At 43.6% G+C, this 16,209-nt stretch overlaps 1 protein-coding gene across 1 annotated transcript; it reads right to left on the reverse strand.

Moving 5' to 3' along the window:
* Positions 1 to 287: 287 nt before the first annotated feature.
* Positions 288 to 14,854, reverse strand: LOC134965313 (olfactory receptor 5V1-like). The gene is made up of 3 exons (XM_063941788.1): positions 14,803 to 14,854; positions 1,381 to 1,469; positions 288 to 1,235 (listed from the first exon to the last, which is right to left on the reverse strand). The coding sequence occupies exons 1-3, from the start codon at positions 14,852 to 14,854 to the stop codon at positions 288 to 290; spliced, it is 1,089 nt and encodes a 362-aa protein (XP_063797858.1).
* Positions 14,855 to 16,209: the final 1,355 nt, after the last annotated feature.

Raw genomic sequence — 16,209 nt, forward strand, 5'->3', positions numbered from 1 at the left:
TAGGAATCCCTTCGGATGGGATCTCCTCTGGAGATCCGGACCGGGTTTTGATTCAGTTCAGATTCCCAAAATTCGTGTGGATTCAGATTTCTGTAGAGATTAGTTCTCACACCATCGGAGGTGTACATTAATCATCAGGTTTTCATACATCTCTGAATTAGACCCTATGTGCATAAACAGAACAAAATTACTTTTCTTTGTAGTGCCTGGTCTCATTACTAGTGCATCTAGAACATAGCCCACAAAATTTCATAGGTATACATTTGTTTCTTATTATTTTTTGACAATTATATTTTTAGATGTTTTCCAATGAAAACTTTCTTTAAGGCCCTTTGCACCTCCTGGTTCCTCAGGCAGTAAATAACAGGATTAAAGAGAGGGGTTAAAACACTGTACAGCACAGATGACAGTTTTATAAAATCAAACGAATCTCCAGGTGCAGGGCCAATATAGTTGAAGTTAGCGGTCACATAGAACACTGTAACAACAATGAGGTGGGCCGAGCAGGTGGAAAAGGCCTTCCGTCTTCCGTCCGCCGACCGTATTTTCAGTATAGTGGAAATTATTTGCGTATAGGAGACAATTACAAAAACAAATGGAGTCATTCCTAAGTAAACACTGACTATGTACAGTAGCAGCTGACTAGTGCGTGTATCAGTGCAAGAAGCATGTAACATTGGGGGGACATCACAGAAGAAATGGTTGATGTGCCGTGCACCACAAAAAGTCAGCTTAGATGTCATTAGTGTGTGGAGAACCGAGTTCAAGAATCCACAGAGCCCAGATCCTCCGACGAGGTAGGAACAGAACATCTTGTTCATAACTAAGTGATAGTGCAGTGGGTTGCATATTGCCACGTATCGGTCATATGCCATGGCAGCTAGGAGAAGGCACTCTGCTCCTCCGAGAGAGACAAAGAAATACAGCTGCGTAAAACACCTATTGAAGGAAATCCTCCTGTTACCTGTTACAGCATTGGCCAGCATAGACGGAAGTGTAACTGTAGAGTAACAGACATCTAATATGGATAAGTAACTAAGAAAAAAGTACATTGGCGTTTGGAGATGACTGTCAATCTTTATAATGCTGAAGATAGTGAGATTCCCTACAAGAATCATCAAATAGGTGACGACTATAAGAAACGATAGAAAAACTTGTCTTCCTGAAAATCCTAATAGGGTAAAATCACTGAAACAAGTCTGATTTCTCACCACCGCCCAATTGTTAAAAATGTGCTGAAATAAAAACAATTTTAAATATTTCAGGGAATTTAAGTCCGGTTAGTAATTTTTTGCAGAACCTCCCTTACTAGCTAATCTAGTACATAAATCCACTGCTAATAATTCTTGTTTTAAGAATAAAATCACCTTTCTAGGTTACGTGGTTATTTAACCACTTAACTCTCATGGTCAGATCACGTGACCGCGCTGCCCCACTGTGTTCCCCAATTTTTAACGAGGAGATCTGTTCTGCAGATGTGCATAATATAATATTTAAATATTTTAAAAAATTATTGTAAAACTATATTAAATAAAATAACATTTTATGAACAGTTTTGAAGGGAAAAATTGTCAGTTAAGTGGTTACATTTGTTTGGCAACTGTCTTTTTAGTTCTTTTTTTGTTCTGTGTCTTTTTCTAAAGCCTTTATATTATCCAGATGGTGTTGTTTAATTTTTGTTTTCTTTAGAAATTATTCAAATACACTGTTTTACTGTTACAATTGGATCCAATATGATTATAACAGTAAATAACTCATTCCTGGATAACATAAAGTCATTGGTGAAAAAAAACACAACTTAAATGTCATTAGTACAAGTTGCTGGATTGTATGAACAGCCTATCAAAAGAAAATAAAAATGGCAAGGTATGTGTTTCAATGTTGAATTCATGTCAATGAAATCATAAAGTATTATTGTAAAGATTTATTGACCTGATTAGAGTTGTATGCTAATTAGAGATGTGTGTGCCCTCCAGGTTTTGGTTTTAATTCATTATCCTGTTTTGCTCTTGGCGAAACCACCCTCAAGTGTTTTGATTCGGACTCAGTTTTCAGATCTGTTTAAAATAAAAAATGTTGATAATTGTTGATAAAAATAATAGTTAAAAATCAATAAAATCATGTAATTTGTACCTGTTTACTTGCACTCTAAATCTAAGGAGCACGGGGGGATTTAGACATCCAGTTACTACATTTGCCTAGCCTAATAGAGAGAAATACACAATACATTTATACAAGTTGTCTTCTTAACAATTGAATGTGTGTATTGTCATTATATTTATCCTTCTAGATTAAACCCCTATGCTAGAAAGTGATTTTTTCTTGATGTTATCTGCATAGAAAGAGTATGTAAGAAGGAAAATGTATTGTGTATGGTATAACTATAAAAGAAACGCCTTAACAATAAAGACAAAAAAGCCGATTGCACAAGTAAAATATCCATTTTATGCAGCTTTGATCTGACCATGTTTTGGTGAGTATATAAGGTGGACTTTGAAGAAAAAAGATAGAAAAGTAAAACAAAATGTGGAACTATTTATACAATTTGGGCATTTATATTTTTGTATGCGACAGCTTAATATCTCACTGTATTTATTATTATCTGTACTAGCAGGAACCTTTTTCCGCCTGTCACTTCAGGTGCTGAAAAAAAAAAAATGTAAGGATCAATTAAATAATTGAGCCTAGGTTCTGTGAGTTTATAAGATAAGTAATGAAAGTACAGCCATGTACTGCTTGCAATGGGTTGTGCAGGGAGTTTACTATTGTGACATGGGTGGTCATTCCGAGTTGTTCGCTCGCAAGCTGCTTTTAGCAGCTTTGCACACGCTAAGCCGCCTCCTACTGGGAGTGAATCTTAGCTTATCAAAACTGCGAACGAAAGATTAGCAAAATTGCGAAAAGACACTTCTTAGCAGTTTCTGAGTAGCTTCAAACTTACTCGGCATCTGCGATCAGTTCAGTGCTTGTCGTTCCTGGTTTGACGTCATAAACACACCCAGCGTTCGCCCAGACACTCCTCCGTTTCTTCAGCCACTCCCGCGTTTTTCCCAGAAACGGTAGCGTTTTTTCACATACTCCCATAAAACGGCCTGTTTCCGTCCAGAAACACCCACTTCCTGTCAATCACACTACGATCACCAGAACGAAGAAAAAACCTTGTAATGCCGTGAGTAAAATACCTAACTGCATAGCAAATTTACTTGGCGCAGTCGCAGTGCGAACATTGCGCATGCGCAGTTAGCGGAAAATCGCTGCGATGCGAAGAAAAATACCGAGCGAACAACTCGGAATGACCCCCATTGTTTGGATTTTAGTTCATTCAGTTGTTATCTTAATTGCTAACACTGCTATTTTACGGGGTTGTGAAATTGACAATTATGATTCCTGCACCTACTCCTTTGGTCAGACTTGTGGAATACTGTATGTGTGTAATGTAATGCAACATTTTTTTTGTGAAAAGAAAAAGACATTTGAGGTTAAAAAAAAAAAAAAAAAATGTTTCATGGTGAAATGTCATTATTTCCACAGATCCACATGTAAACAAAATAAATAATGCACATTATTCCATGCAAATAGATCTACTAAGCCCATTTCCTGAGATAATTTTTGAAGATGAAAAGCAGGTAAGTACTAACTTATAATGAGAACTTATATTGTGATTTAAATATAGAGTAAGTGAAGTGGCACTGTGCATTTGGTCATTACTAAAATTAAATATGAACATGGGGCCTGATTCATTTTTGTAAGTAAAGCAAAAAAAAAAAAAAGCAAGTAACTTTGTCTGGAACAAACCATGTTGCCATGCAAGGGGAGCACATACATTTATATTCTTTCTGTGCAGGTTAAATATTGGCTGCTTTTGCATGTAGCCCACACAATGTTAGACTGCTTTATTTTTTACACTTCATTTAGGATTTCAGTTTGAACACACCCCACTCAAATCTAGCTCTCTCTGCACATGTTACATCTGCCCCACCTGCAGTGCAACATGGTTTTGACCAGTTGCTTGGTGTTTTGCTTTACTTACAAACATGAATCAGAACCCATGGTCACAGACAAAAATCTTCAAAACAAGAGTATAGCTCACAACAGGAGTGCTGGCAACAATACCTCTTTATTATAAATGTATGTATACTTTAATAATACAAGGCAGTAGCTTTTTCAGTTTATTTTAATGTTGTCTTCACTTGGATTGAAATAAATGATTGATGTTTTTATTACAGCATTTAACCAATTCACACTAGGGTGTTTGCACTGGAAAATAGAAAAGCAGCAGCAAAATAATATTAATCTGAAACATGATTTAGATATATAAAATCTGTATAACACAGTAGATGATGGACACGTAATACTAACCTTTAGCAAGCAAATGTCTAATAACTTCATTTCCCTCACATGCAAGCAAACTAAATTTCTGTGGAAAGGAAATCTATGGTTTGAATGAAAAAGTTCTTCTTTGTGTAATAAAAAAGACCCTGAAATCTGAGTTGTAAGTTACACAATTAATTTGCAGGGGTCACATCAGCTAAACAATAATTTCCCAATGCTTCTGTATCTCTTTTTTAAACAGTCGTAAATACCTTAGGGGAAGACAATCTCTACACAGGAGATTGGTAGTTAGTTTAGATCAAGACATGTGCAAACAGTGTATGAAGTTATTGAAAGCAAGTACATTTTGTACTAAGCATAATGTATGGATGCCGTACCCAAGCACCCCGATAATAAATTCAGTATAGGTAATGACCCCATGTGGTTTAAGTACATATGTAATATCTGGGGTTGGTGAATTTGTAAACTGGAAAGAAACAAATACATTTCTAATACCCCTTTCACACAGACCAAAATTTTCCGGGTTATTGCATATGAACGCGCATCAACCCGGGAAATTTCTCAGTGTGAAAGGGTACAGGGACAAAATCCCGGGACTCATGCCATGGCATTTTGACCCTGCAATCGACCAAGGTGGGTCCCGGGATCTTCCCGGGAACCTGGTCAGTGTGAACGGCAGCCGGGTTAATGCGCCCAGGCTCCTGTTCACTCTCTATGTAGCAGGCGGCGCTTGGAGATCATGTGATCTCTTGCGCCACCCCCGCCGCGTCACCGCTGACGTCAGCAACCCGGCAATAGGCCAGGCTGCTGACTGCGGTATGCAAGGCGTCTTACCCGGGAATGTCCCTGTATGATCCTGGGACCGTATTCCCGGGTAAGACCCCAGCATTTCTGGTGTGAAAGCGGTATAAGGGGGAGTCAACAGTGAGAGAAGAAGAGATTACTCAATGAGCCATGAAAGAGAAAGATTTAGGACACAAGTCAATTGATGTAGCAGAACATGTGCAGATTTCAAGATAAGAAGAGCAAAGAGATCAACCAAACATGCTCTATGGGAAAGTACATCAACCAAACATGCTTTATGGGAAAATCAGAATCCAAGGGATTTATATTAGTTCTTGAGGCAACAACTTGGGTCTCCTAGACAAAGAGATTACTCTGTCCAGTAAATTGATATCTACAGTATATGTTGTGTTAGGCCCAGTAAAGGGCCATAATCACTTGGGGTCTCAAAGATATCCTAGGAAGGGAAGGCCACTGTCTTTTCTCTGTGGTCATTATATTTCCCAACTACCACACATGCCCCTTAAATGTCCATGAGACCCCACATGCCAGCAGACGTGCTCAAATACCATTACATGTCATCAGACCACATTAAATAGCCACACATTGTAGGGGCTGAAGGGGAGTACAGGGCAGAAGAGGGTCCTGATGCTGGTGGAGAAGGGCTGTGGGGAGGGAGGAGGTGGAACAGCCAGAAAGGGAATAATCTCCAACCTGACAATGCCTGTGGTAAGCCTGGATGGCAACCACACTGTGCCCCGTGAGCCAGTATATTGACTGGTCCCTGTCAAATATTTGTGGGGGACGAGGCACACCCTTGCCCCCCCCCCTTTTTCTGACACCTATGTCGCCAAAATCCAGCAAGTCCACGTCTTGGTTACCTCATAATTGGTCTGCATGCAACATTGTGGCAGTTGGTCGGTGACTAGTGTAAAATCTTTTCCTAGCAGCCACTACCAAAGGGCTGTTGCCCACTATTCTAGGCACTCTTTCTACCGTAGCATACTTTTGTTCTCTGGGAATCAGTTTGTGGCTCCGGTACAACAATGGAGTCCATTTGAATAAAAAAACATACAAAGGGCCTGATTCAGAGGTGAATGTTGCCATCGCTGCTTCTTTGTACAATTTGCAAAAATATGCAAATGCTGCAGGAAGCGTCTTGTTTAAAAAGATACCCACTGCCTGCTTCTCTGATCCACTGCCTTCATCCAAAGAAGCAGCATCGGATCTGCTTCGCAACCATCAATCACAGGCACTGGACTTCTGGACAACCTTAGAGTTGCTCATAACAGCCAACACAACTACACTGTTGAAGACGGTGAAGCTGCATCTAAGGATGCAGTCACTGACTTCGGCACACCCAGAATTTGGGGTAGGCACCTGCCCCCATTTTCTGCAACATTCCCAATATCCCAAAATGCCTGCAGCATGTGCATTGTGGCTTCGGCACATGCACAGTCCAGAAATTATCAGCCAATTGCAACTGAATCAGGTCTGAATCTGGGGCTGCATCAGTCCCAAAATCAGAGCTTTATAGTATTGGAGATAAGCAGAGATCAGATCAAAATTAGGAAAATGCAGCCTTATTTGCATAAGACCAAATTAACTGATCTAGATAGTATTTTTTATTTTTATTATTACATCTTTTCTAATGCCTAAAGATGTCAAATGATTTATAAACACTCTGTAGCAACTTACTAATCCCAGAAAAGTGAATAGTTGCTCTGAAAAGTGGATAGTTGAGTTTTCTTTTCAAGTCTAGACCACTGTCTTGTAGCCTTACCTACCTGAGCCTTGACATGAACTTATCCCATGATATAGCCCAAATTTTTGGCCTTCATAATAAATACTTACTTAGTGGGATTCTCAGTGACCTTAAGACAACCTCCACTATGGGCAGATGTGACTCACAGTCCCTGGAGTATACTATATTATTAAAATATGCAGCTGCCTAAGCACTATGAGGCTTCAAGAGCTTTCTTGTGGTTCTCTGGGTGGTGGTAGGGGTGCTGTTAACCCAAACAGAAGTACTTTATATGGTACTATCTAAAGGGAGTGCTGGACTTATCTGCTTGCATGAAGGGAATTTGTCAATATCCTTTTGTTAGATCTAAGGTGGTTAAATACTTGCTGTCGGTGAGGAGATCAACTAGTTAATCCACCCGAGTCATATGCATCAAATTGTCTATGCTACTGAAGCCTCTAAAGTCATTGCAAAATCATATTGTCCCATTTGGTTTTGGAACCAACACTACTAGGCTGAACACTTTTCTTAAAGACTCCTCAATTACATCTAGCTGAATCGTTTAATCAATCTTTTGCAGCTATTCATCTAGCCTCTAATAATCAGCATGGTTCTTGTTTTATATCTACACAGATCTTATAATTTACTGGTCCTTCAGGCTGTATTACATCACAGGGCCTTTGTCAGTATACAAATACTGCAGCACTTTGTCCCATGGGTGAAATGATTGAACTACTGCTGGCCTATCATAGTTTAGATATTGCCATTCTTGGGGTTCCCATAGGGGTTGTTGATCAATCTTAGCCAATCTATCTCACAACTGAGCTACAGTATGAACTGCACCAGCTTTGGTTCCCTTGAAGACTGTTGATCTAACCCCTTCTTTAACATGTCTAACACACCTCTTAATTGTCTCCCATAAAGTAGCTCAAAAGGTCTAAACACAGCAAAGCTTGGGTTCCTATCTAGACTGCAAATATTACTTAGGGCAGGCATATATCCAATACCTTCTCTCCTTCCCTCATGTGCCTAGTGGGAAAACCACCACTGCCTTTACCTCTAAAAGCAGGAACATCTCCTTTAGACATAAAAGGTGTCCTCTGATCTGTGAAGATCTAATTGGGTATTCGCAAGTGAGTAAACATCAGTACTAATTATTAATCTATGGTACATGTTTGTATGTTTCTGCCTCTGGATAGTGTGTGTCATCGGCTACCACTGCCAGAATATACTGATGTCTCTGGTCTGACTTTTGCAGCAGAAGCACAATATCAATGCCATTACTTGTGACAGGAAACTACTCAATATGTATGGATCTCAACTAGGTATGAGCGGGTTCGGTTCCCTGAGAACCGAACCCACCAGAACTTGGAGATCCGAGCCAGCCTCGGTTTTGCGTGCCTGACTCGGATCCGAAAATGAGGTAAAATGTCATCATCCTGCTGTCAGATCTCGCTGGTTTTGGATTCTATAGTCCTGGTGATCGGCGCCATCTTCACTCCGGACTTGGAGAGTGCACAGTAAGGATGTGTTCCTTCTGTACTGTTAGGGAAGGAGCAAGCAAGGAGACAACAAAGGGGAGCAGGAGAGAGCAGAGGGGCACAGGAGAGAGCAGAGGGGTTGTTTTGCAGGAGAGTTGAGTTGGGTGCTTGGGTGTGCTGTCACTGTGTTAGGGCTCTGCATACTAGCATACTGTGGCTGTGTATAGGACCAGGTGTTCTCTGTCTACAAGGGGCTGTGTACTGCTATACACTACTGCTATATATCCTCTGTGAAATATATTTCTATTGGTGCATCACTCTGACTACTAGTACTGCGGCTGCCATACACTACTGCTATATATCTGTGTGTGATCCAAGGCAAATAATATATTTCTATTGGTGCGTCACTCAGTGACTACTAGTACTGCAGCTGCAAGGAAAACCCTCAATTTTCCTAAGAGACACTGTGGCGGTGATGCAAATCAGACAGGAACAAGTTTTGACATCTGGTCCGGACTGAAAGAGCCGCCTACAATTACTGACTTGTCTCCTGTCACTGCATATGATGCTGTCACCCTTAAAAGAATGGTTGACGACTATTTCAGTGATAGCATCCAAATAGGCATGTCAGACAGTCCGTTTCAATACTGGCAGGAAAAAAGGCAATTTGGATGGCCTTATACAAACTGGCTTTGTTTTACTTAAGTTGCCCACCCTCCAGCGTGTACTCAGAAAGAGTTTTTAGCACAGCCGGAAACCTTGTCATTGATCGGCGTAGAAGGTTACTTCCCGGGGGGGCGTGGCTTGGATCGGAATGGAGTAGCAGTGTGCAACTCTAGCTCTCCATAATAATCCTGCTAAAACATCCTTTTTCCCCTAACCCGTGACTCCTGGGACCTACCTGCGGGCATAGGAAGGTGTGCTGCCCCTGCTGTCATCTGCGCTGGCCGGGAGCGTGAAGCGGCTCCTTGTGTCAGACCCCTCCTGTGTGCTGGCCCGGCTCCCTGCCTCTCTGCGCGCCGGAGCTGGAGAGAAGACGCGTGGGACACGCGACAGCGCTCCTGACGGCGGCCCTGCAGTGATCCCCCAGCTGGGGATCGGAGACTGAGGAGTTCCTGACCGACGGCCGGGAGTAGCGGTGAATACCAGAGGACCCGGCGGGCGGGTGAGTGCAGGGAGGAAAGCCCGCGAAGCCGCCATCCTTTTTTCTTCTCTGCAGTCTGCACATGTGAAGCTGGTCTCTCGGCGCCATCTGGTGGTGCAGTACAGTAAAGTGAGCTGTGGCTGGAGCTTCCTATATATCTCCCTCCTGGGCTTAATAAATAACCAAAAGTGTGGTGCCCCAATGAGGTGGAGGGGGGAAGAAGGGAAGGAGAAAATATATATAAAATACAAAATTATTGCTCCCCCTACATCCACTGAGTAGTTCCTGATTATACAGAAGAAGAAGGGGAATAGAGAGCATTAATAGGAAAGGAAACAGCACAGTCCTTATATGCTCCCTGCAATAACCACATAGTTTTGCTCCTGGGCTGAATCAGCTAATCTCCTATTCTCTGCATACAACCCATTTTGTGGTGTGCCCATAGGCCTGCTCTACTTTGCTACATTATTATTTATCATATCTACCCGATCCGAGCGGCTCCAGCACCTGTGCTGACCTGATACTGCTCAGAGACTTTTTTGCTGTAATATCCTTGGAGTCCTGACTTCGCGTCCAGTGCTGCAATGGTGAAAGGAGGTCAGAGCGCGGCGAGCGCCGCCGCCGCCGCTGCAAAACTGGAGAAATTCGCTAGGTCGCAACAGGCAACTCATTCGGCAAAGCAGGGTGACACTGACCCATCCCCGCCTGCGGCTGAGGTCGCTGCCCCTGACCCCACTGAGCAGGTTCAGTCTACCCAGCAAATACTACAGGCCATTTTTGCGTCTGAGCAAAGGGTCACAGACAGGATTGGGCAAGTCCAGGCGGACGTCTCTCTCTTAAGACAGGATCTACAAAAAATCCGGGAAAGAGTGAGTGAAACTGAGCATCGGATATCAGATCTGGAAGACACTACATCACCCTTACAATTGAAAGTGGCCGACCTATCTACCCAGGTGATATCTATGCAGAGTAAAATGTCCGATATCGAGGGGAGACTACGGCGCAACAACGTTCGGTTTGTTGGGCTCCCTGAGAGGGCAGAGGGCACCTCCCCGGAATCCTTTTTGGAAAATTGGCTTATTAAATTATTTGGCAAAGAAGCATTTACCTCTCAATTCGCGGTGGAACGAGCGCACAGGCTCCCGCCCAGACCGCCACCACCCGGGGCTCCGGCTAGAACATTTATTGCTCGTTTCCTACATTTTAAGGACCGTGACGCTATACTCCGCATGGCCAGGACACAGGGCCCTATCCAACTAGATGGACATAATATATCCGTTTTCCCTGACTTTGCCCTGGAGGTGCAAAAGAGTAGATCACAGTTTCTGCAGGTTAAGCGTCAACTCCGTGACCGCAATATACAATACTCTATGCTGTTCCCGGCCAAACTGAGGGTGGTGTCTGATAACACCACTCATTTCTTCTCCACTCCTCAAGATGCTGCTGCATGGTTGGAACGACAGCCTCGTCCTCCTCGTTGATGTAATATCATACATTTGTTGATCTGTTACTTTCTTATTGCTGGCTAAGTTTAACTGTTCCAAATCATGACACGCTAGTCATGCTGTGGATATATATGCAAAGTACTAGGGGGGCAATGTTGAGCAGCCTAATGTTGATATTAATCTCAATCTCGTTTTTATATGTTGGGATACGCTGCTAGATATGTTTTTCTCTTCTTTTTCTTCCTTCCTTTTTATTTTTTTTTATTTTTCCAGGGTTAGGGTAATACTTCTACTGGTACTCTGAGGAGAGTTTATGCCGAAGATAGTGTAGGGGCATTTCTTTGGGATCTTAGTTAGGCCCCTATCCCTTAGATTAGTTACTTTGGTGGGAGTTATGGGATCCAGGTATACCTTATGTTCGCAAGGTGATACAGGGTGGGTGTGGGGGGGGTTAGTTTGTTTTTTTTCATGCCATCAATTTTTAACTATGTGTGTGTTCTGCTACACTGCGTTATTAGGTGATACAGGGTGGGTACGGGGGGGGTTAGTTTATTTTTTTCCAAGCCATCACTTTTTAGCTCTGTGCGTATTTTGCAAAGACGTGTATTCTCTGCATTATGTTGCTTTGTGCTCATGTGCCTCCAGGAACGTAGGGGGACTGGTTATTCCTGTCCCTATGTACTGTTGGCTCAACGTTGATATGCTGCGATGCCAGGCTCTGCTATATGTCTCTTTAACCTATCCTGTTATCCCTCTCCGGTATGATTTCTATGTCTACTGTTTCTGAAGGGCTCCGTCTGCTCAGCTGGAACGTTCGGGGATTGAATGAAAAAATCAAAAGATCGTTAGTCCTGACTCAGGTTAAAAAATATCAGGCAGACATAATTTGTCTTTCTGAAACACATTTGCATGGAGGTAGAGTGTTGGCGCTTAGAAAACCATGGGTCAGTCACGTGTATCATTCCACCTTCTCTAGCAATGCAAGAGGCGTTTCTGTAATGATTAAAAAGTCCGTACAATTTCATATGGATGAATGTGAAACTGACCAATATGGCAGGTACGTCTTCCTACGAGCCCATATTAACAGCCGACTGTTTAATATATTAGCAGTATATGTCCCCCCGCCATATAACAATGAGGTCCTCCGGCACGCTGCCCGTTTTCTGGCCCGGTCCCCTGCCACCCCTGTGATATGTCTGGGAGATTTTAACAATGTCATGGATGGTGGTATGGACAGGTGGAGGGAGTCGGTTGCATCTTCCCCTCCCATGGCGTCCCCTACCTCATTCGCAAGACTGGTGGGGGAGATGGGGCTGGTGGATATATGGAGATGTCGAAATCCCGCGGCCACTCAGTTCTCCTGTCAATCCGCTACCCATCACGCTTTTTCTCGTATTGATTTGGTGTTGGTCTCCCATGATTTGTCCCCGGACGTACTGGCGGTGGATTATCTCCCTAGGGGCATATCGGACCATTCTCCTGTTTTGGTCACAGTTAATATAGGTTGGGAGCAGGGAGCAAAAATGTGGAAGCTTAATCCCTTTTGGTTGACTCTGCTGGGGAAGGGTGAGGATCTGGTGGCCGCCTGGGAAGGGTTCCAGGAAGATAATTCACTATACAATGTTCTGACAATGAAGCATGATGCTTTTAAGGCGTTTCTGCGGGGCTCCTTTATAAAGCGGATCTCTGAAGTTAAAGCGTTCAGTAAAAGGGAGGAGATGCGGTTGGAATATTTGTGTCAGCAGTTGGAATCTCAATATCTTAATACCCATTTGCGGTCTGATGAATTGTTGTGGAAGAACGCGCAGAATGAGTGGTCGGATTGTTTATTTGAGAAATCCAGACGTAGACTCCTTTTTGCGGGACATGAGCAGTATTTTCGGGCTGAGATGAATGGTAGCTATTTGGCCTTTTTGGCCCGATCTGACTCCCCTAGAACAGTAATTCAGTGTGTGAAAGATTCTGCTGGCCAAATGTGTTACTCTGGATCAAAGGTGGCGGAGACTTTCCTTAGTTACTATACCTCGCTCTATGCATCCCGAGCCGATTACTCTGATGATCAGCTGGGGGATTTTTTGGCTCAGCTGACCTTGCCATGCTTGTCCCGGGAGGACTCTGGGGCTCTGGATGCGCCTATCACGGTGGAGGAGGTGGAGGCCGCGATCCTGTCTCTCCCGGCGTCTAAGGCACCGGGATCGGATGGACTCCCGGGCGAGGTCTATAAAAAATACATTACTTTCTTTGCCCCCTATCTCCTACAACTGTTTGAACTACTCTTAAAGGGTGGGGCCCTCCCGCGTTCTATGGCCGAGGCCAATATAATTGTCCTGCTGAAACCAGGGAAAGACCCCCTGCTCCCCGAGTCCTATCGACCCATTTCCCTCCTCAACACTGATGTAAAAATATTAGCAAAAATCTTGGCATCTCGATTGAACTCGGTAATTACAACGATAATTCATCCAGACCAGACGGGCTTTATGCCGGGTAAGTCCACGGCCCAAAACTTACGTAGATTGTTCTGCCATCTCCAGAGAAATGATGTGGGGGGATCGGACGCGGTGGTGGTGTCCCTTGATGCGGCCAAAGCGTTCGACTCCGTAGAGTGGAGGTACCTATGGGGGGTGCTGGAGAAATTTGCCTTTGGTCCTCGTTTTATTGGCTTTATCCAATTATTGTATTCCTTGCCCGTGGCTCGTGTGACGGCCAATGGTTTCACGTCTGAGCTTTTTGCACTGGAGAGGGGCACTCGACAGGGCTGCCCCCTGTCTCCTGCACTGTTTGCGATGGCCGTGGAGCCGTTGGCCGCCCTGCTGCGAGGTAATGGCGGGGTCAGGGGAGTTGAGATTGGGGGTCATGTGGATGTGGTGGCGCTGTACGCGGATGACATGCTGCTTTTCCTGCAGGACTCTGATGACTCCCTACGTACAGCATTACACGTAGTGGAGAATTTTGGTATCTTTTCCGGTCTGCTAATTAACTGGGACAAATCCCACATTTTTCCTATCTCTGGCCTTCTTCCCGAAAACACACAGGGGGCGTATCCTTTGCAATGGACACTGCGATTTAAATATCTGGGCATCTGGATTACTCCTATGGCGAGTAGCTATATGGCCCAAAATATTGACCCCATACTAGCGACATTTAAAGAAAAGGCACATAGCTGGAAAAAATTACCGTTGTCTGTCCTGGGTAGGGTCAATTTATTTAAAATGGTGATGCAGCCAAAGTTTCTCTATGCTCTACAGAATTCCCCGGTCTACCTTCCCAAGAAAATCTTTACTGTTATTGAGGGAGTTTTATCCTCATTTATATGGAGTGGCAGGCAGGCGCGGGTATCTATAAGAACGATGTGCAGATCTCAGATGTCTGGCGGAGCAAGCCTCCCAGATCTCAGACTATACTATGTGGCCACTCAGTTGGCCCATCTGAGTGAATGGACTGGGGGCTATCTGGGGGATACGATGAGGGGGTTTCTGGCTGAGTGGACGGAGTGCTCTCCTGCTTTCTCTCTCTCTCCTCTTCAACTTCTCCTTTCTGGTCTCTCAACGTCTGGCATGCCTCCCTTGCTGCGTCAAGCCTTGCTTATTTGGCGTTATGCGCACACTTTGTATGACTGGGAGGGACATGATACCTGTACTCCATTGTGGTTCAATAGTGCATACCCTGAGCTATATGAGATGTCGCTAGATAACATATGGATTGCTAGGGGAGTCGTGGCACTGGGTCAACTATACCACGGTGGAGTGCTGAAGTCATTTCAGCAACTTAAGATCGAATTTGATGTGCCTAACACAGTTATGTTCCGATACTTTCGGCTTAGACATGCTATACAGACCCAATTCCCTCACGGCCCACCATCGATTGCTGACTCACCTGTTAAAACGCTGCTTGCTTCAATGAGCCGGAGGGGGAAGGTGTCTACCATATATGCTGCTCTAAATAACAATAGCTACCCCGATCTATTAAACAATCTCCGTATTAAATGGGAGACTGACTTGGGGCAATTGTCCCAAGAGCAGTGGCTTCAGATTATGAGTTCACTTAAATACACTACTCCATGTATAAGGTATAAGCAGGTTTTTTTTTACATTCTACACAGGTCCTATCGCACTCCGATTGGTATGCAGAGGGCTGGTCTTAGGGAAGACTCTAATTGCCCCAGGTGTCAGGCAGCTGATGCCGGATTCTGGCACTTATTGTGGGACTGCCCTGAGATTTCCCTTTTCTGGCATAGAGTTTGGGGTGATGTAGTCATGACAGCACCGTCCCTTCCTACATTAGATCCTGGCATATGTTTATTTGGGCTAGATTTGGAGGAGACGCACTCTGTTTTGCTGTACAAATATGTCCTGTGTCTCACAACGCTAGCTAAGGTGGTTATTGCTAGGGTCTGGTTCTCTGCTGATACACCTAGGGTGGAGCACTGGAGGGCGTTGGTGAACGAGGTAATTCGCCATGAGAGACATATGTATAAAATACGGGGTTCCACCTCTCGGTTTACGGAGATGTGGGGCCGCTGGGGTGGCGCAGGGCTGGGCGAACAAGTATTAAACACATGAGCGACATTGTAAAACTATGGATACTCCTCGTCATGGATATATATATGTAACTATATATGATAAGAAATAACACGCACACCAAAATGTGATAGGAAAAACCGGTTTATTGATGGCAACTGTTAAAGTTATAGTTAAATTTCAATGTTGATGTTTTGTTTTGTTTGTTTGTGACATAAAACTCAATAAAAACTACTTGATTTAAAAAAAAAAAGAAGGTTACTTCCCCAAAATGTGGAAAAGATGATGTTCATCAAAATGAATGACAAATTTCATGAGGAAGACCTTTACCAGCAATTACCCCTCCAAAGTACAGATGGACCTGTGATGGTGGATTCCAGCGGGGATGAATTAATAGTCTGTGAAAACGAGGATGTACACAATGATGGGGGTGAGGAATCGGAGGATGATGACATCTTGCTTCTGTAGAGCCAGTTTGTGCAGTGAGAGATCAATTGCTTCTCTTTTTGTAGGGGCCCAAACAAACTAATCATTTCAGCCACAGGTGTGGCAGTCTCTGTCGCTGAAATGATTTGTTTGTTAAAGTGTGCATGTCCTGTTTATACAACATAAGGGTGGGCATCTTGCATCTCTTTTCTATGCATTATGTGCTCTTTGGAGCATTTTTTGGACATAGTTTGCAAAACTGCCATCCTGTCTGTTACTGCAGTGCCACTCCTAGATGTGCCAGGTGTTTGTGCCGCCCACTTCTGTCGCTTAGCTT

The sequence above is a fragment of the Pseudophryne corroboree genome, chromosome 10, assembly GCF_028390025.1.
Source record: "Pseudophryne corroboree isolate aPseCor3 chromosome 10, aPseCor3.hap2, whole genome shotgun sequence".
Lineage (NCBI taxonomy): Eukaryota > Metazoa > Chordata > Amphibia > Anura > Myobatrachidae > Pseudophryne > Pseudophryne corroboree.